Below are 21,737 nucleotides of genomic sequence, written 5' to 3' on the forward strand. Positions count from 1 at the left end.
CCCACCAGGTTCAACATCAAAGTCAACCTCCAGCTGGTCACCAGCTTCATGCTGACTGGCATCTCGGGTGGCGCCAAGTACGCCCAGAACGGGCAGCTCTTCGCCCGCTTCAAGCTGACGGAGACGCTGTCGGAGGACACGCTGGCGGGCCGCCTTGTCATGACCAAGGTGAACTCTGTCTTGCTGCTGCCCCTGGCCCGCCAGGAGTGGTGCAGCCAGCCCCCGGGGGTCAAGGAGCGGGTCTACGAGGCCTGCATCGAAGAGAAGACCAAGGACTACATCTTCCTGCGGATATGCAAGGACTGCTGCGAGGAGCTGGGCTTGATACCTGATAGGGAACTGCAGGTATGAACAAAATACATTGTTGTATAACACTGTGTGATTGACTTAGCAACTAGTTGCTACAGAAGAGTTGATTGGTTAGAATATATTTTATTTTTCAACAGGTTTATAGAATGGCAGCTGCCACAATAGGTCTTTTTCTATTTAATTTTGTGGGTAGGTTATTGGCTGAACGGATCTAAAGTCCAGTATGGAGTCAGTGCCATTCTAGCCATGTTGCAATATGGAGGCTGTTTGGTGTGGTTTGTTCCCTGTAGTTCAATACAACACATAATCACACCACGGGTGAGGTCTATACTTTTGAGTCACAAGGACTTCTCCCTTGACATGGCGTCAGCCTCGAAAAGCTTGTTCATGTCCCATGTCACCACGGACAGAGGAGATGGCATAGAAACTATTCTCCGAGTCAGGTGAATGGTTTAAACCCCTTAAAGGCCCACCACCCCGTCCTTTCAATATTTTCAATCTCCCATTCCATTGTGTCCTCTGCCATTTTGAGAGCTGAGAAATCATTAATGAAAGGCTCACCTCTCCGACGTCTGATGCTTTAGCGAAAGCAAACTCTCAGGGTGAAAGGTCCCCGTATCGATTACCACTTCACAAAGGTTAGCGCCGTTGACGGTAAGGCTGGCTCTCCAGGGAAAATTGCACTCTGCCAGTGCGGCGAGAGATCCAGATTACTTTGCCCAGTGGCGGCTGAAGGCTGATCTTTCTCGCCGGTGTGAATGATGGGCTGGCGGGGGGAAAGCGAGGCCCGGGCATGAGCAATTATCCAAACAAGCCTGTTGCTGGGAAAATAATCTGTCCGTGGTGTTTGAGCGTGACGTTTGGTTGCCTTTCTATCTCTTGCTCTTTGTCCTTATCCTCTTGCCATTTAGAATGTCTCGCTCCCCTCAATGTTTTTTTTAATTGTTTTCATTCTCCACACTTTACCGCTGGCTACTGTACCTGTTAGCAGCTCACGTCTGGCTAAGTGATTAGGACAGGGCCTGTGGCGATGGGGGAATTAAAGCTAGCTATCTAGCCACCCTGTGGATACCCATGCTATTATGAATGAAACTATGCTTACCTGGAAGAATGATATCATGATTATTTGCATTAATCCAGTAGGTATGTGTTTGGCAAATTCTACCATCACATGTGCTCTACAAAACCATCCCCAGCCTCTTTCTAGGTGCGCAATGGAATTAAAGGGTAACTACATTAGGGCCGTATAAAATCCACAATGCGGAGGACACGGACGGATCATTAGACATGAACAGAATGCATCAATGATTCGGTATGTAGCCGTTAGCGATGATGCTAATAAAGTCTTTCCTAAAAACCTTCTCAATTAAATGTTAACTACACAAAGTAGCCTATGCTTACTTTACAAAATTATATCCAGTGGCTATTTCTTTTGCAAACTCTACCGTCACATGTGCGCTACAAAAATATATCTAAGCGACAGCTTCTTCCTAGGTGCACACTGAAATTAAAGGGTAATAAGTACACTAAAATCTACATTTCTCAGCGTTTTTCCAGACCTCAAAAGTGGTTTCCTGATATGGTTTGAGTATTGTTGTGGAATTCAAACATCCAATTTAGTTGTTTTTCTATTAAAAAAAGAGTGAAAACCTGAAGGGGGGGAGGGGGGACCCTGCGTAAAATTTGACCGATTTCATAGGACCTTATAAATGGCTGCTTGTCCATGAAAAGGAGCGAGGGAGACCAACAGTTTAAATTCGTAACAACCATTTTAGCAGTGTGTTGATAGGTCATTGAGTAATGTGTCAGTTGTGCAGTTGTTTAGAGCCAATTGTTTACAGCCGAGCCTCTCCTCTAAACTGGCTCTTTATTTAGTCTCAACACTTGGATAGAGTGACCTAAATAAGTGACCACACTGACTGCTTCTGACCTGACGACGACTAGCCAAGACCACTTCTTTCTTCTGACCGTGGCCACACTGTCCACGAGTACCCACTCCTGTGTTCCCCCTCTGCCCCAGGTGGAGCTGCAGTTTCAGTTGAACCGCCTGCCCCTGTGTGAGATGCACTATGCTCTGGACCGCATCAAAGACAACGGCATCTTGTTCCCAGACACCAGCCTTACCCCCACCATCCCCTGGAGCCCCAACAGGTACGCACGCACGAGCACACACAATTCCTGTAGCCCCCTCCAGGTACTATCCAACCCACCCTAGACCAGGGGTATTCAAATCTGAGCCTGGAGGTCTGCCGCCATTTTTCTGTTGTACCTGATAATTAGTTGCAACCATCTGGTGTCCCAGGTCTAAATCGGTCGTTGAGGGAAATAATGAAAATCAGAAGTGGCACTGGCTCCGTGTTCCAGATTTGAATTTGCCTGACATAGATCCTTCAACCCCTGTTCCATGGTGTGTAAACAGGTTCAGGACAGCCATTGCTAATCAGCATCCACCCAACAGGCCCCTTACTCACCTCCATTGATCCATGTGAGGTTTTGACATTTGTCAGAGGACTTTTTATTTTTGAAAGATTACGCTATAACCTACGTGTGTGTGTAAAATGTTATTCTAGCTTGCATACTCCTTTAGGTTAAATATAGAAGTCTCCCTAAAACATGCACGGTAAATTAGCTTTGCTAATACCTTCACATCGGAATGAAGTTGAGAAAGGTGACCGAGACTAGCTGCCCTCGCTGACTAGGCGGCCATTTTAAAAAGCTGTTAGTTCTCCCGGCTAAAGTCGGACAACTATTGGAGGGCCACAGAGTAATCTTTATTGACACGAACCCAAGAGTCAACAAAGTTAAGACTAATCTCATGCTTCCAAATAACTCATTTATCTGGTTTACTGACTATGATTAACACTGTATATGCTTTGATTAAAGACTTCATGCGCTTGAACTTTTGCTACTGAAAGATCAACAAGTCAGGTTCTTCCTGTGTTTTATATATGTGTTTTGCAGTGGTGGCCACAATTTAAATGCATAAAGGGGGAAACACTTACAATATTGGCAATGGTTATTAGTACAATCACCACCTTAACTAGCTCCATATGGCAGTAACCAATTTGGATAAAGTCCCTAAATATTATGGGTCCACGTGTGCTTCACCTCATTAAGATAATGGTATGAGAATGAGTGGTGTTAAAAATGGGTTTGAAATAATGTGGAAAGTGTTGCCTGTTAGAGTAAGTAGGTTATATTACTTGTTATGTAGGCCTAACAAAGCCCCTGCCTTGCCTGACTGCATGGTGGCTATTGACTGCCATGTTGATTGGTCATGAATAAGCTAATTGGCCAGCGCCAATGCGCTTGTCTCCCGTGTCTGGGTTTCTCAGACCAGCTGTGCACCCTGTGTGTGTCCGCTTTGTTTCACCACCCATACACAGTGCTTTTGGCCAGCCATTCAGCCAGCCATTCCAAGACCTCAACCCTCCTCACCCCTCTTCCCTCAGACCTCATTACTCTGTGGGTGAGCCTCCCAGCTCAGTTTTAAACCCTGACCCGGGCTCTCCGTTCATCCCCACTGATCCCTGAATCCGTCCCTCTGCCCTACCTATTCACAGCCCCTTCACGGTGCTTACAGCTGCCTTTAGCATGGCTGGGCTTGTATACGATCGACCGGGCGGGCTGTTCAGCTCAACTTGGCCACTGCTTTCTAATGAGGACTGAGATGCTGAGAGACTGGCCCACGGTTTATCAGACTTAAGAGGTTTGGTGTGTGTGGACAAATGTCCCCCTCCTTGTGTCAGGAACCCCATGAGCGATGCTCCTTGTTCGCCAGCCAGCCGACTTAGTGTCAATGTGAATCTCATCTTCCTCCTCCCTTCTTCCTACCCTATCTCATCCCCCCCCCTCTCTCTCTGTCACCCTGCAGGCAGTGGGATGAGCAGCTGGACCCGCGTCTCAACGCCAAGCAGAAGGAGGCCATCCTGGCCATCACCACGCCTCTAACCATCCCCCTGCCCCCTGTGCTCATCATCGGGCCCTACGGCACGGGCAAGACCTTCACCCTGGCACAGGCCGTCAAGCACATCCTCAAGCAGGACGACAGCAGGTGAGGCGGGCACCACACGCCAACTCCTTTACGGCCAGATAGGTCGCTCTAAAAGGGCAAAGGGCGAAAGGGCAAAGGTTACTGCTGGTCCCGGGGCTTCAGGCAGCCTTGGAGTTGACAGTTAAGAAAACCAACAGGGTGACATTGTCAAGTTGGGTGTATCAGAATGTGTCACTGAAGGCAATTGAGGCGGATGTGTGTGGATTAAGGGAATGTCAGTCGAATGGGATTGAGGCAGCGATTGGTTGGTTGATTGTGTTTGGATGGTTAATCTCCATTCAAGTGAACCACGTGTTCAATTGAATTGTCATTACAACGGCCTGTTATCTCAGTTCCAACACAATTCCATGTTGTAATAGAACGCAAAATGCCCTGAAGACTCCCGCTCTTCCACTTTTTGCGCCTTCTCTTGTTAGTACGGCGAGACGCTGACAGGAAATGTATATTGGCTAGTGTAAAAATAGGAAACGACAATGTTTCCTGTTTTTTTTATTTAAAAAAAATCATAGAATACATTGTGGCATTTGGCCTTGAACATAAGATACGTTTATTTTAATTTTATAAAGCCTTCATACATAATAAAAAAAATCTGTTCTGAAAAATGTGTAGGAATACAATATTCATCTGAAACTTTCCAACTGACTATGTTAAATATTATATGGTGGGAATGAATTATGGATGTTTTAAAAGGCGATACAAGGAGGGTGATTGACCCCTATAGACAGTTGTTCATCATGATGTTAACTTTCTGAGAAGTAGGAACATGCGGTCAAGTTCACAACGTTCCTGCAACGCTGTTTAAGGAATGTGTTAACATGTTCACGTCAAAATAAATGTTCTAGAATATTCTGTATTGCCTCAACGTCGAAACAGTAGGTGTTCTGTCACTTCTATGCAGTGATTCTCCGACATACCTACTTGTCTTTCGTTGTTATGGCCTGGAGTTTGTCCCTGGTCAGATCAGGTGGTCAACAAAATCTCCTGGGCATATTTATTTGTTAAAGATCTCTTAAGCGCTGACACATTTATCCCCTTTCTTTCGCAGGGTCCTCATTTGTACCCATTCCAACAGTGCAGCTGACCTGTACATAAAGGACTACCTTCATCCATACGTAGAAGCGGGCAACGCGCATGCAAGACCTCTCAGGTAAGGGCCTGCAGAAGAGCTTTTACAAGGGGTTTGCAGCACCTCTTCAGAACACCGAGACCCTCATAAGACACAACACTTGCTTTATTCCAAGATATTCATTCTTTTTTTTGCTGTTACAGTATCCAACCTGCCGCCTGAAATCAATCCACACCTCTTGTGAACAGTGTGCTTTCAGGCATTCAGTTCTCCCTGCTGGCTGTAGCCTGAGGCATCAACAAACCCGAATCCACTCGTAGTTGTATCGACTGCATGGAATCGCAGTCAAAATCAATGATCGATCGATCAATCAAATGTATTTATAAAGCTCTTTTTACATCAGCAGATGTCACAAAGTGCTTATACAGAAACCCAGCGTTCAAACCCCAAACGGCAAGCAATGCCGATGTAGAAGCACGGGTGGATTGATCCGTCCACGCCATTGAGATTAGAGGTGGAACGGAATGGAACAGCGGTTGCCGTATGGCAGTGAGCTCGGCAGACCTCGGATCTCTCTGAGGAGATGTGTCCCGGCCTCACAACACAGCAGCTGTGACATAAAGTCTCCTGCGTTCCTCCCTTTCTCACCTTCACTCAATCTCCTTCCCTCAACTACTGCTTCTGTGACTTCTAATCACAGTAACCCAACAAAATCAAAATGTTTCCCTGACTTCTAGCCAGACCCCATGTGGCAGTGAAGGGCCAAATGACTTGTTACACTTGACTGATGGTCTGATACCAAGGGGTGTTTTGGGAATCCCACTGTAATCGCCATGTAATTGGGCTATCAGCCAATTTCTCCCGGGGCTTTGTGTGCTTAGCCAAGTGAGAAGGCCGTACGTGTGCATGCTGTGAAGGCGATACACAGACAGTTCTTTGAGCCCGCTAAACCCTGTCGAGGCACACAACCCCGTAAGGAATGAGACAAGATGCGACCAATGGAGTGATATGAAAATGTCAGGACAGTTGCAAAATGCTAAAAGTATGAAAAGTCAAGATGTTGCTAGTTCAGGAATTTAAATGTTAAATAAAGAATCCCAATCATATTAAAACCAGTAAATAGATACTTCTCAACGTAAATATCTGCTACTTTTGATTTTGTCAGCCCAGTTTGTCTGGAATTAACCATCCCGCTGTGTCTTCTTTCTCTGCCCCCCCAGGGTATACTTCAGGAACCGCTGGGTGAAGACTGTCCACCCGTTGGTGCAGCAGTACTGTCTGATCTCTAACACACAGTACACTTTCCAGATGCCCGAGAGAGAGGACATCCTCCGGCACCGCGTGGTGGTGGTCACCCTCAGCACCTCCCAGTACCTCTGCCAGCTGGACCTGGAGCCAGGTGAGTGGCTAACCGCTGACGTAGCATATACAGCAAACGTATCACACACTGGTGGGATAACTACTTGACACAAGGAGCTGTATAGCCAGGAGCAAGTGAGCAATGCAACTGCAAACTGCCTGTTGAAACGGCTTAGGCTACATTTAATGCGTTTACCAAGCAGTTTTGTTTTAAAGTCAACGGAATGACAACAGGGCCTTAAAACGATCCAGACACCCACGTACCGTAGCTACATGACACATCTCAAATCCGCCCCAGCGCGTCTTTAGATCAGCCGCCACCCCTTCCCCGTAACGGCATGAGGCGGTGGAGAGAGGAAAGAAGTCCTTTTAAGATGGAGTTAAAAAGAGGATGAAAACAAACCAATTTGTCAGCGGCGAGCTAATAGCCGTCTCTAATGTGTCAGCGGAGGGCTTTGTCTGTTTTTTAGGAACACCATCTGCCTGTATAGCATTGCACTTCACTTTATTAGGCCCCCCCCCCCTCGCGTTTCATCTATCTCCCGCGCTCGCCGTTGATGAAAACCGCCGACAAATGAGGCAATTGGGAGCCCCTCCCGCTCCTTTGTAGTGATAACAAATCACCAATCCAGTACACATGTCGATCAGGTTGCGTTGGCTCTCAACTGTTTTTGTTTGGGCTTGTTAATCCCTTCTCTATGGGCCAGGCTTTTGGCAGCCAATGGTCTGTCTGTCTGTCTGTCTGTGTGTGTGTGTGAGATGACCGAGAGAACTACATTTTTCTCCTAAATAGTCTACCTCCTTACACCCCCAGGGCTCTCCTTCCTCCCACAGCTCAGGCTAAATTCCACAGCCATCGTTAGACATATGATGATAGCGGGTATGGGGAAATGCAATTTGTCCCCTGGTTCTTAGACGGCCCCGTAAGGCATGTGCACAATTAAGTACAGCCCACCCCCCCTTTCATGTCCGATTTCCCCCGCTCATTAACAGAACAGAACCTGCCCTCCTTCCCTCTTACGCCCAGCCTCGGTACATTACAGACCCTTACGTACTTATCATTGTACATCATTCCTGTCCATTATGCGCTGTTTTGCCTATTTATGAGGGTGGTGCTAGCTTCACCTTAGGCTGGGGTTAGATGGCTGGGTTAGAGTTGTTAATAATGACTCCTATGACAATGGGAGGTGAATTTATGGTACTTTGGTGTCTTTGTAGACTCTTAACGGACATACAGGGTGCCATACACAAACAACCCTACTACAATAGGTGGCAAAATGTGCTTTATATTTCATCTCTTTCTCAAGTGCAACTGCAGTTCCAACGCTCAACATGAATACAAACGTTGTCGTGCATTATGCGAAAGAATTTGTTGTAAAGATAAATATTGTAAATATGGGCTTCCACTATACAGAACGTGAATGCATTCCACTCCTGTCTGGGTTTTCTATTTTTTTTTTCTGAAGTATGCTAGTTCCAAACGTTAAAGAAAAATCCGTGAAACCCTCTAACGCCCTCAATTGATCCGTTTCTCCACCATCATACTGTACTATTCTTGTGGAAATGTTGCGGCGTTTGGACGCGGCTGTACAGTGGTTGTTTCTTCCACTTCTCCCTGCCTGCTCTGCTCCGACAGTCCTCTACTATGCCGTTTCATCCTCATGTGCCAGGCAGCGTTTGAGCCTTTTTTTTTTTTTTAAATCGGGGTTACCGCTCGATACCTTTTCAAACGTCTGCAATACCAGCTTTAGTGTGTATAGCGGCTACTGTCTGAAGTTGAGAAAGAGACGGAGAGATGTGGCAGAAGGCAGGCCCGCATTTATCTTTTTCCTGTGTGTTTTTGTCTGTTTTTTTGCTGTCTGTGCAATCACAAAGCCAGACGGACTAGAAACCAACAACAACAAAAAACAGTCTGTACATGACCTTCTCCTCATGGACTGAGAAATGTTTGAGTATTTTAAATCGGGGACACCACCGCTCAAACCCTTTCAAACGTCAGCAAAACCAGCATTGGTGTGTAGTGGCTACTGTTGAAGATGGATAGACAGAAGGGGTAGATGATAAACAAACCATTTTTGCTGGAACAATAAGCACATCTAAAGTAGGCCTACAAGTTTACAGAACGAATAGGACATGAGAGCATTCGTCATTAGTTTATTTGGGGTTAGAAAGTTAATGTTTGTCAATTTTAATATTTAAAGTGCAAAGCTCTAGTCACGACTAAGACCAACGCATTGGGAACGTTGGACCCCGATCCAAAAGGACCAAACTGCAAAACTATACATGGCAGATCTATACCACACGATATCGAAATCAATCATTATCCAATGAGGTTGTGATGTTACATGTGTCATTGAGTATTACCGATGGCATTCACCATGAGCACCGCCACAGACCAAGACATTGCTAAAGTCTTGAACTTGCTAGCCTGCAATGACCTGTGCTATGTTTGTTTCAAGGTGCCAAATGAATCCTCACCTCGTGGTAATTAATGGGTCATCTAACGGTGCTCTGACTGAAATGGTTTGTGTTCTTCTGTGTCCGCAGGGCTCTTCTCTCACATCCTATTGGACGAGGCGGCCCAGGCCATGGAGTGTGAGACAATCATGCCTTTCGCGCTGGCCGGCAAAAGCACCCGCATCGTGCTGGCTGGAGACCACATGCAGGTAAAACTGCGGTTTAGAATGATGTCATTGGTTTGAACAAACTCTGACCTTTTGAAACAAACTCTCACTGTAACTCCTTTTTTATAGGGTCAGGTCAGAGTGGGAAAACTTGCAGCCTTACTTGTATTCTCTCATGCAAATGACCTTCGAGTTCTGCAGGCCTTTGCCAAGCCAGCAAATAAAAACCAGTGTATCGCTCAAGACCTTTTTACATTTCCGTGTGCTTTGCACTCCGTCGTTAGCCTGTGGCTAACTTCACATTGGCCGCGAGTGAAACAGACGTAGGAAAGAAAGAACTTGGCCGAGAGAGCATGTTTACCATTCACAGTCCAGTCAGACGAGGTAAACTAAACTCCCCCTGTTAGTCAAGCTTTGTGGAACACTCCAAAGTAGCCTCTTATTTCTGTTTATTTTTGTGTTCTGGACACTTTGTTTATTGAGTGCGACAGGACTAAGAGTAGGCAGTAGATAAATAAACCCGGCGGGAGTTTAACGTTACGATAAAGGTTGTAATTATTATTCTACTCAATCTTGCGCCCTCTCTCAAAGGAACAATGCCTCAACATGCTCAATTCCCTTCTCCTGTCTATCCTCCTGCCATTTTATTTTTCTCTTGCTCTCTCTCTCTCGGTCTCACTCTCTGCCTCTCTCTCTCCCTCTACATCTATATCTGTTGCACATTGTCTGTGCGCTGCGTGTCTGTTGCCGAGGAGGATTTCTTTGCCCCTCCTCCTCCTCTCTTCTATCTGTTATCACTGTTCATTATTGGATGTTTTTTTTGTCTCTCGGCTGAATGAAGTAGGCTGAGAATAGTGAATGAAGGTCCACGGCTCCTATTGACTTCAGGTCTTCTATTCACTGTGTGGGCCTCTTTAAAAGCCTGGCTGAACATTTCCCCTGAGACTGGGAGGTCCAACCTTGAGCTAAATTACCACAAACACAAAACAATCTAGTTCAGCCAGTGTCAGATTAGAGATAATTGCTGTTGGGGGGTTTTGTGTGTCTTAAGCGCATCTTAATCAAATCAAACTTTATTTGTCACATGCGCCGAATACAACAAGTGTAGACCTTACCGTGAAATGCTTACTAAGAGTTAAGAAAATATTTACCAATAAACTGAAGTAAAAAATAATAAAAAGTAAGACAATACAATAACGAGGCTATATACAGCGGGTACCGGTACAGAGTCAGTGTGCGGGGGTACAGGTTAGTTGAGGTAATTTGTACATGTGGGTAGGGGTGAAGTGACTGTGCATAGATAATAAACAGTGAGTAGCAGCAGTGTACAAAATAAATGGAGGGGGGGTGTCAATGTAAATAGTCCGGTGGCCATTTGATTAATTGTTCAGCAGTCTTATGACTTGGGGGTAGAAGCTGTTGAGGAGCCTTTTGGTCCTAGACTTGGCGCTCCGGTACCGCTTGCCGTGCGGTAGCAGAGAACACAGTCTATAACTTGAGTGACTGGAGTCTCTGATTTTATGGGCTTTCCTCTGACACCGCCTATTCTATAGGTCCTGGATGGCAGGAAGCTTGGCCCCAGTGATGTACTGGGCCGTTCGCACTACCAACTAGCGCCTTACGGTCAGATGCCGAGCAGTTGCCATACCAGGCGGTGATGCAACCGGTCAGGATGCTCTCGATGGTGCAGCTGTAGGACTTTTTGAGGATCTGGGGACCCATGCCAAATTTTTTCGGTCTCCTGAGGGAAAAGGTTTTGTCGTGCCCTCTTCACGACTGTCTTGGTCTGTTTGGACCAGGATAGTTTGTTGGTGATGTGGACACCAAGGAACTTAACTCTCATCCCGCTCCACTACAGCCCCGTCAATGTTAGTGGGGGCCTGTTAGGCCTACATTTTCCTGTAGTACACAATCAGCTCCTTTGTCTTGCTCACATTGAGGGAGAGGTTGTTGTGCTGGCACCACATTGCCAGGTCTCTGACCTCCCTATAGGCTGTCTCATCGTTGTCGGTGATCAAGCCTACCACTGTTGTGTCGTCAGCAAACTTAATGATGGTGTTGGAGTCATGTTTGGCCACTCAGTCGTGGGTGAACTAGGAGTACAGGAAGGGACTAAGTACACACCCCTGAGGGGTCCCAGTGTTGAAGATCAGCGTGGCAGACATGTTGTTGCCTACCCTTACCACCTGGGGGCGGCCGGTCAGGAAGTCCATGATCCAGTTGCAGAGGGAGGTGTTTAGTCCCAGGGTCCTTAGCTTAGTGATGAGCTTTGTGGGCATTGTGGTGTTGAACGCTGAGCTGTAGTCAATGAACAGCATTCTCACATAGGTGTTATTTTTGTGTAGGTGGGAAAGGGCAGTGTGGAGTGCGATTGAGATTGCGTCATCTGTGGATCTGTTGTGGCGGTATGCGAATTGGAGTGGGTCTAGGTTGTCCGGAGGAGGCTGTTGATGTGAGCCATGACCAGCCTTTCAAGGCACTTCATGGCTACCGACGTGAGTGCTACAGGGCGGTCATCATTTAGGCAGGTTACCTTCACCTCCTTGGGCACAGGGACTATGGTGGTTTGCTTGAAACATATTGGTATTACAGACTCGGTCAGGGAGAGGTTGAAAATGTTGGTGAAGACACTTGCCAGTTGGTCCGTGCATGCTTTGAGTACACGTCCTGGTAATCCGTCTGGCCCCGCGGCTTTGTGAATGTTGACCTGTCTAAAGGTCTTGCTCTTATCGGCTACCGAGAGCGTTATCACAGTCAGTGTTGATTGCCTCGAAGATAGCATAAAAGGCATTTAGCTTGTCTGGTAGGCTCGCGTCACTGGGCAGCTCGCGTTTCTGGGTTTCCCTTTGTAGTCTGTAATAGTTTTCAAAGATGCTGCTGAGCATGTTTTCGGGGCTTTAACTATTTATTATTTATTATTGTTGCATTGTCGAAGGAACCTGCAAGTTAGTATTTAGTTGGACAGTGTATACTAGAGGTTGACCGATTTTAATCGGAATGGCCGATTTCAAGTTTTCATAACAATCGGCATTTTTGGACGCCGATTATGGCCGATTTATTTTGCAATCCATGACGAGACTGTGTGGCAGGCTGACCACCTGTTACGCGAGTGCACGCAGCAAGGAGCCATGTTAAGTTGCTTGCTAGCATTAAACTTATCTTATAGAAACAATCAATCTTAACATAATCACTAGTTAACTACACATGGTTGATGATATTACTAGTTTATCTAGCTTGTCCTGCGTTGCATATAATCAATGCGGTGCCTAAAGTTGTCACTTCTCTTGCGTTCAGTGTAAGCGGAGTCAGGGTATAAGCAGCAGTTTGGGCCGCCTGGCTCGTTGCGAACTGTGTGAAGACCATTTCTTCCTAACAAAGACCGTCATTAATTTGCCAGAATTTTACATAATTATGACTTAACATTGAAGGTTGTGCAATGTAACAGCAATATTTAGACTTAGGGTTGCCACCCGTTCGATAAAATACAGAACGGTTCCGTATTTCACTGAAAGAATAAACGTTTTGTTTTCGAAATGATAGTTTCCGGAGTTGATCATGTTAATGACCAAAGGCTCGTATTTCTGTGTTTATTATATGATTTGATAGAGCAGTCTGACTGAGCGGTGGTAGGCAGCAGCAGGCTCTTTTTATTGATGTATTATATTAAGTTAAAATAAGTGTTAATTCAGTATTGTCGTTATTACATATATACATACATATAAATAAATCGGCCGATTTGAATCGGTATCTGCTTTTTTTGGTCCTCCAATAATCGGTATCAGCGTTGAGAAATTCTAATCGGTCGACCTCTAGTGTATACCATGTGTACATACGGCTAATCAAACTCAACTTGACAAATCACACTAATGGCAAAACATCTCAGCAGGAATGTAGCTACCGATGGTAGGATACCGGGCCACTTTGGTTTTGGAGCCACAGGTCAAAACATTTTTGATTCGGCTGGACGGGACATTATTGATTTGGAGCATTGCGTTGTCTGCACAGACTACGTGACATGAGCTGTCGGGAAGAAATTGATTGAGCCTTTTTCAGTGCAGCAAGATGTCTGTTCCACAAGACTCTGTACAGTGTCTGAAACCACAAGTAGATGTAGAGTGAATTTGCATCAAAACAAATATTGCCACCAAACATGTACAGCTGCAGTTTTATTGACTACAAATGCAGAAAAGACAACTCCAGTCAGGCTATATCACCACCTGCACATCCCTGTTGCATTGAAAAGAAACAAAATACAAATAAATTGGGTATGTTACTTGAGATTCATTTTACTCAATGATTTTGGGTTGCCCTCACTTCTCTACCTCCATCCCTCTCTTTTCCCCGTTCCCTCCCTCCAGCTCAGTCCGTTTGTGTACAGCGAGTTTTCTCGAGAGCGGAACCTGCATGTGTCGCTGTTGGACCGGCTGTACGAGCACTACCCAGCCGAGTTCCCCTGCCGCATCCTGCTCTGTGAAAACTACCGCTCCCACGAAGCTATCATCAGGTAGGTGTGAACTTTATCACACCACCAGGAGGGGGTGGGAGGAGGAGAGCGGAGGGAGGGGAGGGCGGTACAGTCAGCGCATCATGAATAAACACTCAGCAATAGTGATGGTGGGAGATTTATAGTTAGAATATTTTGTACGATCTTATATCGAGACTTTGACTCCGAATATCGATTTGTTGGATAAATAACATTTGACCCCGACTCCAGCAACATCGTTTACGAATGGGAGATTTTATGCAGGCAGGAGACCGAGTTGACAGTCCCTCTTGGCTGTTGACAGAAATAAAAGCCCAATGTGCACTCGGAGTCCCATGACCACGGTGTTAATTCTCAGATGGGGATGCTGAAAGTTTTAGGTTGTGGTTTATGAAAGAAGGACCGTGTGGAATGGAAAACTAACCAAACAGATGGCAACATTAGTTGCCATATACAATGCACGCCCGTTCAACCATGCCTTTCTCAACTGACACCTGTCGCAACTGTGACATTTGGGTTGACCCACTGATGTTAAGTCTCCCACCCTCCCTACCGGCCTTCAGTTACACGTCAGAACTGTTCTACGACGGGAAGCTGATGGCCAGCGGGAAGCAGCCGTCCCACAAGGACTTCTACCCGCTGACCTTCTTCACGGCGCGCGGCGAGGACGTCCAGGAGAAGAACAGCACGGCCTACTACAACAACGCAGAGGTATACACCGTTTTGTTCCCTTGTACAACACTGACTTAGGACTGCAGTGATAGAATGAATTGGTTAATTGAATGTTGATTGAATTAGCGCATTCATGGTGAATTGAAATGGTTAATCATTCAATGGGATTGAGTTGAAATGCACACGCAAACAAAACTCACCCCACATAACATTACTGTGATGTATTACTTGTGCCTCATATTGTTTACTGCGCTTCACAACCAGACATGTATTTGGAAAATACCTGCAAATGAAATGCTAATTCCTCGTGAAGCCCAGCATTCAAAACCAGGCACTCCAGCGACTGAGTTTGAAATTCAGAGGTGCCTCTGCTAAATCTGAGGGGTGACTTTTTTTTTAAATTTAATTTTACCTTTATTTAACTAGGCAAGTCAGTTAAGAACAAATTCTTATTTTCAATGACGGCCTAGGAACAGTGGGTTAACTGCCTTGTTCAGGGGCAGAACGACAGATTTGTACCTTGTCAGCTCGGGGATTCAAACTTGCAACCTTTCGGTTACTAGTCCAATGCTCTAACCACTAGGCTTCCCTGCCGCCTTGCTAAGTTGACCCCTGAACCCAGCTGACAGAAGCTGCCCAATTAAATTGGATCTAGTCTTATCACAGCGCTGCGCCAATCTGTCATAGGAATTACCCTGCCTCCCTTTGATGATACTGCACCTGTGTCAAACGGCTCGGGACATTAGCATAATGTCATAGGTTTAGGTTGCCTTGATTATGTGTGTGTCCTGTTTGTCTGCTGATGTGACGTCTGGATTCTCATCGTTTTTTTTCTTCTCCTCTCGGCTGAAAAGACCCCCTGAGCAGCAGTCATTTCCACCCTCTCTTTAGTTCTGCTTTCTCTTTGAGGGTTTTAGGCCCTGGTTAAGTACTTTGATGACTCGTAAATAATGCCAACAACTTGATTTAAAATTGACTGTCTCCTGTGTTGAGCTTGTAAAGATTCAATTGACACCAATAGAAGATGATAAAGGTTTTTGGCGGGAGGCAACAGAGCTAGGCAGGGCGCCCTGCCTTCCAGGACAATTGTTTCTATCCAGCTCGAAGAACCATGAAAAAGTCCGTGGGGATTAGGGTGAAGTTGCCCCTAGACGCTGATCTTGGGTCAGTTTAGCGTTTCCCCCATTTTATGGTTAAGGCTAGTATTGGGAGATAGGAAGCTGATCCTAGATCTGTACCTAGGGGAATCTTCACCCCGGAGAGATGCCGGTTTTTGGACATGATCTATGAGAACCACAGGCACTTGTAACCAGTCTCTCCCTCCTGTGTTACCCGAGGTGTTTGAGATCGTGGAGCGGGTGGAGGAGATGCGTAAGAAGTGGCCGGTGGCGTGGGGCAAGCTGGACGAGGGCAGCATCGGCGTGGTGTCGCCCTACGCCGACCAGGTATTCCGCATCCGCGCCGAGCTCCGAAAGAAGAGGATGCACGAGGTCAGCGTGGAGCGGGTGCTCAACGTCCAAGGTGAGAACTTTATTGATCCATTTCCTTACAATTAGACCTGTGTTTATTTCATTTAACTCATGACACTACATTCCACTGTAACCCATGGCACAGACGGCCATTTGGCACATATTTGCTATCAAATAGAATAAAAATGTCAATACCGCAATCGCAATGGAATTGTAAAGATCAAAGATCAAATCCCATATTACTCATACACTGAAGGACTTTCATTGTGGAACTTTCCCATTCTCCCATTTATTTATTTATTTTGGCATTCTAAGAGAGCCAGCGATTTGAAGTGTGACCCTTCCCGTTTCTACCCGACATCTCGGAGATTGTCAGTCTCTCAGTTGGCAGCAGCACTTCACATCCTCTCTCCTAACGTAGTCTGTCTCTCATCTCCCAGCTAGCAGCTCCTCTCGTCTCCAGGACGAGGCTAATGCTCCCATTGGCAACACACACTCTCTCTCTCTTTCACACACACACACACTCCCAGCCATACGCTGCTGCTTCCAGCTCGTTAACTCTCTTATTAAGGAGAAGATGCAGCGATCAGGACGCATCTCGCAACACACAGCTGTCTCTGTTTCTCAATGTGGTGTTGGTGTACAGTACACACACACACACACACTACCTGGTGTTTGAGAGGGTGTGAATAGTGTATTTTTTTTGTTTTGCAAACGCTTAAGCTTTATCATGAATAATTTCTGCCGTAATTGGATCGTATTTTGGGTCATGAATGATGTCAGCGCCTGGTCGAGGTACTCGGATCATATAATGATTATAATGTAATGAATTAGTAATTATGTTTCTATGAGATGAATATCCACGAAAGCACGCTGAATATGACCAGTAGCGCTTAGTGACCTAATGAAAAAGCATTGTGTGAATGCAATTCATTACTATTAACGTTTGACATACTACACACTAGCTCCTCAGTGCTCAATGGCTGAAAATTAAGGTCTAAACTGGCCCTGTATGTCCCCCCCCCCCCCCCCCCCCCCCCCACTCTCCAGGTAAGCAGTTCCGGGTGCTCTTCCTGAGCACTGTGCGCACACGGCACACCTGCAAGCACAAACAGACGGCCATCAAGCGGAAGGAGCAGCTGGTGGAGGACTCGACAGAGGACCTGGACTACGGCTTCCTGTCCAACTACAAGCTGCTCAACACGGCTATCACTCGCGCCCAGTCCCTGGTGGCCGTGGTGGGAGACCCCATAGCGCTCTGTTCGGTGGGCCGCTGCAGGTACGAAAAACAGATCAGGAAGTGTTGTTGTCATGGGTGAGGGCCCTTTTTTTGAATACTTAAATGAATTCTACCGTATCGGCGACAGCGACACGGTAGAACTGTTGCTTACACTTATCAATTTGGGTTAGATCAGTGAATTACTCCAAGGGATGAAGGAAGGATGGGTATGTTTTTATGGGCCTGGAGGGCCTGGAGTTTTCCCTGATAACGTCCTAGTCGTCGAAGTATTGCTCTTGACTGGGTTTGAAATCTTACTGTTTTCATGTTCCATTACATGTTCTGAAGGCTCACAGTAAATATGTTACGCGTTGCTTTGTGTGTGAGTGGGGAAGGGGCACAGTCAGTGTGCCAGCTGTGCAGGAAGAAGTAGCTCTGTGGGGTTGTGTGTCCCTCGCTCTACCTCTGCCCCACACACTCATTCACACACCCTCCCCAAGCCCTCTCCAATGCACGCCCGCGGAGTGTCCGCTTAGGATGACGACATAACGCCAGGCCCTGCCAGAGCCGTTGACATCAGCAATGTGCTGTGTTTCATGGGGTGTGTTTGTTTTGATAATGCTGTCATGTTGTCGAAGGGGTGCTACTCTGAAACCATATTTTAGGAATTTAGTTTTCTCCAATGGAACTGAAATATGAGGGGGGGGGGGGTATTGAATTTGGTGCAGCTATTTGTGACCTAAGGAGTTCTCATCTCTGGCCTGAATAGAATTAAGCCAAAATTGACACTTTGCCTAGTTCTGTGTTGATTAATATTTCCCCCATATTCAAAACATCTTCAGGGCTGGGGCACAGATTCTGCTAGCCCATTCCCCATTGCAAACACACACAAACCGCCCTCAGCTGCAGTCCCTCTCTCCCGTCGCCATGGCAACTGTTGAGCGTCGGCAAACCGCAGCATCCGGCTGCGGGAGTTTAAGAAAATGTCTCTGGCGCTAACGAGGAAGGAGCTCTGTTTAGATGGACTGTCTTAATGCCCAGAGAGGGGAGGAGACTGTCAGACTGTCACCTTTTAAAAAGAACAGACCAGTGGGCTGGTCATGGGCCCCATAGAGTAGGCTGCACAGTACATGTGCGCGTGACGTGCATACACACTCGCTGATACACATTTACACTCAAGCACGCACATGACACACACATGGAGGGTGGGTAAGAGGAGCATGAAAGCGAGAGGGAGAGATGATTGAGGTGTTGACTCATTTTCGATATGTAGAATTCGCCATCTATTTGGACTTAACTCAGAATGAACAGATTGTGAAGTAGTCTCCGTCCATGCTTCCCGTGTGGGCTTGATGTGGGTCATGGAAGCGATGCCTTAAACGTGAGTAATCGGAGGGGATGGGATAGAGGTGGTCTCGTCTGGGGGGGGGGGGGGGCTGATTAACGCCTGATTGATAAAAAATAGCGACAAGCACTGTACCACACCAGCCATACTTGTGCGGTGCCCTCAATTTGATACCGGCACAAAAGCCTTGCATTAGCTTTCAGAGTGAAGCTAGAGATTCGTAGAAATGTAAATTCAATTCCATTAATATCCTAGAAGGATTTTTCAATTTACTCCGTAAATGGAGTTGAAATGGAACTGACCCTGTTGGGGAGTAGACTGAGTCTCGCAAGCTTGCGTCATAGTGATGCTTTTTCATAGAGACGTCTACTCTAGATGCGGTCATTTTCAAGTCACAAACTCTGACCCCTTCTTTGAATATTTCTCGTTGGGTTTGCGACGAGTATGCGGTGTCATTTGAAAGCACCTGTAGCTGTCGCATACCGGTGATGTAAAGGACAGTTGTGAATAGGAACCCGTCTCATTTTGATGATGTCATTTCACAAAGGGGACAGTTGTGAATAGGGGACAGTTGTGAATAGGGGACAGTTGTGAATAGGGACCGGTCTCTGTTCCTTAATGGGCTGACAGCTTATTTTCCCCTCGGTCGCAGGTTCTGCAGTTAATATGCAAATCTGAGTAATTTCCGGAAATGTTTGTTCACCCGGACATTATGCAAGCTGTGTTGTTTCCGTACACACTCATAAACGCACAAACATGCAAATCATAGACACACACGGTCTACTCGTCAGAACTGAGCTGTTATGAACATGCCAATCCCACTAAAGACTTTTTTAAACTTAATTTGCTTTGGTGTTGCTGCCTACAATAGGCCTTTTTTAAATGGACCATGATTTATGCATGTATGCTACATGATTTGGAGTAATATCTACCATAGTGGGTGGTTTAATAATTTAATTCTGAAAGTAGGAGCCTTTCACATGAAGATTCGACTTTTTGTTTTATTTCAACTTTATTTTGACGTAGTCTTTTCCAGATGAGCCCTATATAGCACCCCAATACACATTCAGCTACACGTTCATGCACACATTAAAATACACGTTATAGGCCTCCCGGGTGGCGCAGTGGTCTAGGGCACTGCATCGCAGTGCTAGCTGCGCCACCAGAGTCTCTGGGTTCGCGCCCAGGCTCTGTCGCAGCCGGCCGCGACCGGGAGGTCCGTGGGGCGACGCACAATTGGCATAGCGTCTTCCGGGTTAGGGAGGGTTTGGCCGGTAGGGATATCCTTGTCTCATCGCGCTCCAGCGACTCCTGTGGCGGGGCGGGCGCAGTGCGCGCTAACCAAGGGGGCCAGGTACACGGTGTTTCCTCCGACACATTGGTGCGGCTGGCTTCCGGGTTGGAGGCGCGCTGTGTTAAGAAGCAGTGCGGCTTGGTTGGGTTGTGCTTCGGAGGACGCATGGCTTTCGACCTTCGTCTCTCCCGAGCCCGTACGGGAGTTGTAGCGATGAGACAAGATAGTAATTACTAGCGATTGGATACCACGAAAATTGGAGAGAAAATGGGAAAAAATAAAAATAAAAAATACACGTTATTATACACAACAATACACAAAAAGCTAAACAGAATCATAAAAAACAGACATTTTTCAGATAAAAATGGCCCTTAACAACAGTCTGAAATGCCCTAGAGGCACCAATTCCTCAAATTTTAAAGCGTATTGTAGATCGTTCCACATGTAAGGTGCAAGGAAATTTCAGGTTGATTTACCTAAAAGAGTCCAGAGTTAACCAACCCTGTGAATGGGTTTGATAACTTGTCATTTTAAATCTTAACAGTGATGTTAGGTAAGTCGGAAGTCTGTAGAGCAGGGCTTTGTAAACAAAAACAGCGTAATGATGTGATCTACGTGACTTCAATCTGAAGGTGTGTGTGTGTGTGTGCACTATGTATTTCTTGAAATAGTAATGCCTGTTAAGTTGGCGTGTGAACGAGTGTGCAACCGCTCGTTCGAGAGTCAAGATAAAGTGCATGCATGTCCATGCCAGTCTCATCACCCCCTCTCCTCCCCTCTCACAGAAAGTTCTGGGAGAAGTTCATCTCCATCTGCCACGAGAACGCCAGCCTGCACGGCATCACCTATGAGCAGATCAAGGCCCAGCTGGAGGCCCTTGAGCTCAAGAAGACCTACGTGCTCAACCCGCTGGCGCCCGAGTTCATCCCCCGCGCCCTGCGGCCCCAGCCGGCCCAGCACCCCCATCATCACCAACACCATCACCAACACCCACACCCCCAGGGACACACGGCCATCAAGCAGCCCCAGCAGCAGCAACCGCAGCAGTCTCCCGCGAAGGTAAGTGTGTTAAGCCTGGGGGAGGGGTGGCAGAGCAGCTGGGCACTTGGGGCTATGGGTCTTGGGTGTGGAGATGTACTAGGATACTGAAGGCTGGAGGTACTGTGAATTGAGGTCTTTGTTGCACTAGGTTTTTGTGTCAAGAACTGCAACGCTGGGGTGAATGTAATCATTTGGCTGACCAATTACCTTCATCTAATATTCCATGCCTTTGTCACAGCCCTAATGAGAGGGATGCATGGCTCTGGCTATCTAGTGTCTTTGTCTTGGTGGTAGTAGTACAAGAGTACACTCACGTAGTCAGTGGTTTTAGGGCTCAAGGAATGAATCTTATTTTCAATTAAATAAACTTCAGTTCAATACAACGTAATTGGTTCCCTTGCGGGCCTTTTGGAAAACATTATTTTTTTTTTTGTGGTTGCAGCAAGAGTAGTTTCCTGTCACGTCCTCTGTAGTTTTTATTATTATCGCAAAACCGTGTTTTACTTTTCGAAAATGTTTTTTTATTTTTTTAGTCTCGCCCTGTGAAAATGTTAACTGTTTTTTTGCTGTCCTCGCTACCGGCATAAAGGTGAACTAAATCACCACAGCTGCCAGGCCCCTCTATCGCCCACTGCATCTAATGAGATGGATATCCACATCACACACACGTGCAGACAGTCGCACACACTTCCTCCGTGCGTGCACACACGCTAACACACATAATAGCACACACTGGCTCGCATACTGGCTCACACACACACACACACACACACACACACAAAGTGGGTTGGTTACGGGCTCT

General features: G+C 46.4%; 1 protein-coding gene across 4 annotated transcripts in view; it reads left to right on the forward strand.

The window, feature by feature from the left end:
- The window catches only part of LOC120065617 (probable helicase with zinc finger domain), a 60,132-nt gene that overhangs the window by 18,733 nt on the left and 19,662 nt on the right, over window positions 1-21,737 (forward strand). For all 4 annotated transcript variants that reach the window (XM_039016677.1, XM_039016691.1, XM_039016682.1 and 1 more), the window contains 11 exons: window positions 9-345; window positions 2,330-2,460; window positions 4,184-4,363; window positions 5,409-5,510; window positions 6,650-6,828; window positions 9,336-9,454; window positions 13,771-13,916; window positions 14,459-14,606; window positions 15,905-16,088; window positions 17,087-17,315; window positions 20,680-20,953. In XM_039016677.1, the coding sequence (XP_038872605.1) occupies window positions 9-345; window positions 2,330-2,460; window positions 4,184-4,363; window positions 5,409-5,510; window positions 6,650-6,828; window positions 9,336-9,454; window positions 13,771-13,916; window positions 14,459-14,606; window positions 15,905-16,088; window positions 17,087-17,315; window positions 20,680-20,953 (2,029 nt within the window). The remainder of the gene's footprint in view (window positions 1-8; window positions 346-2,329; window positions 2,461-4,183; window positions 4,364-5,408; window positions 5,511-6,649; window positions 6,829-9,335; window positions 9,455-13,770; window positions 13,917-14,458; window positions 14,607-15,904; window positions 16,089-17,086; window positions 17,316-20,679; window positions 20,954-21,737) is intronic.

Source organism: Salvelinus namaycush, chromosome 2 (assembly GCF_016432855.1).
Source record: "Salvelinus namaycush isolate Seneca chromosome 2, SaNama_1.0, whole genome shotgun sequence".
In the NCBI taxonomy this organism is placed as follows: Eukaryota; Metazoa; Chordata; class Actinopteri; order Salmoniformes; family Salmonidae; genus Salvelinus; species Salvelinus namaycush.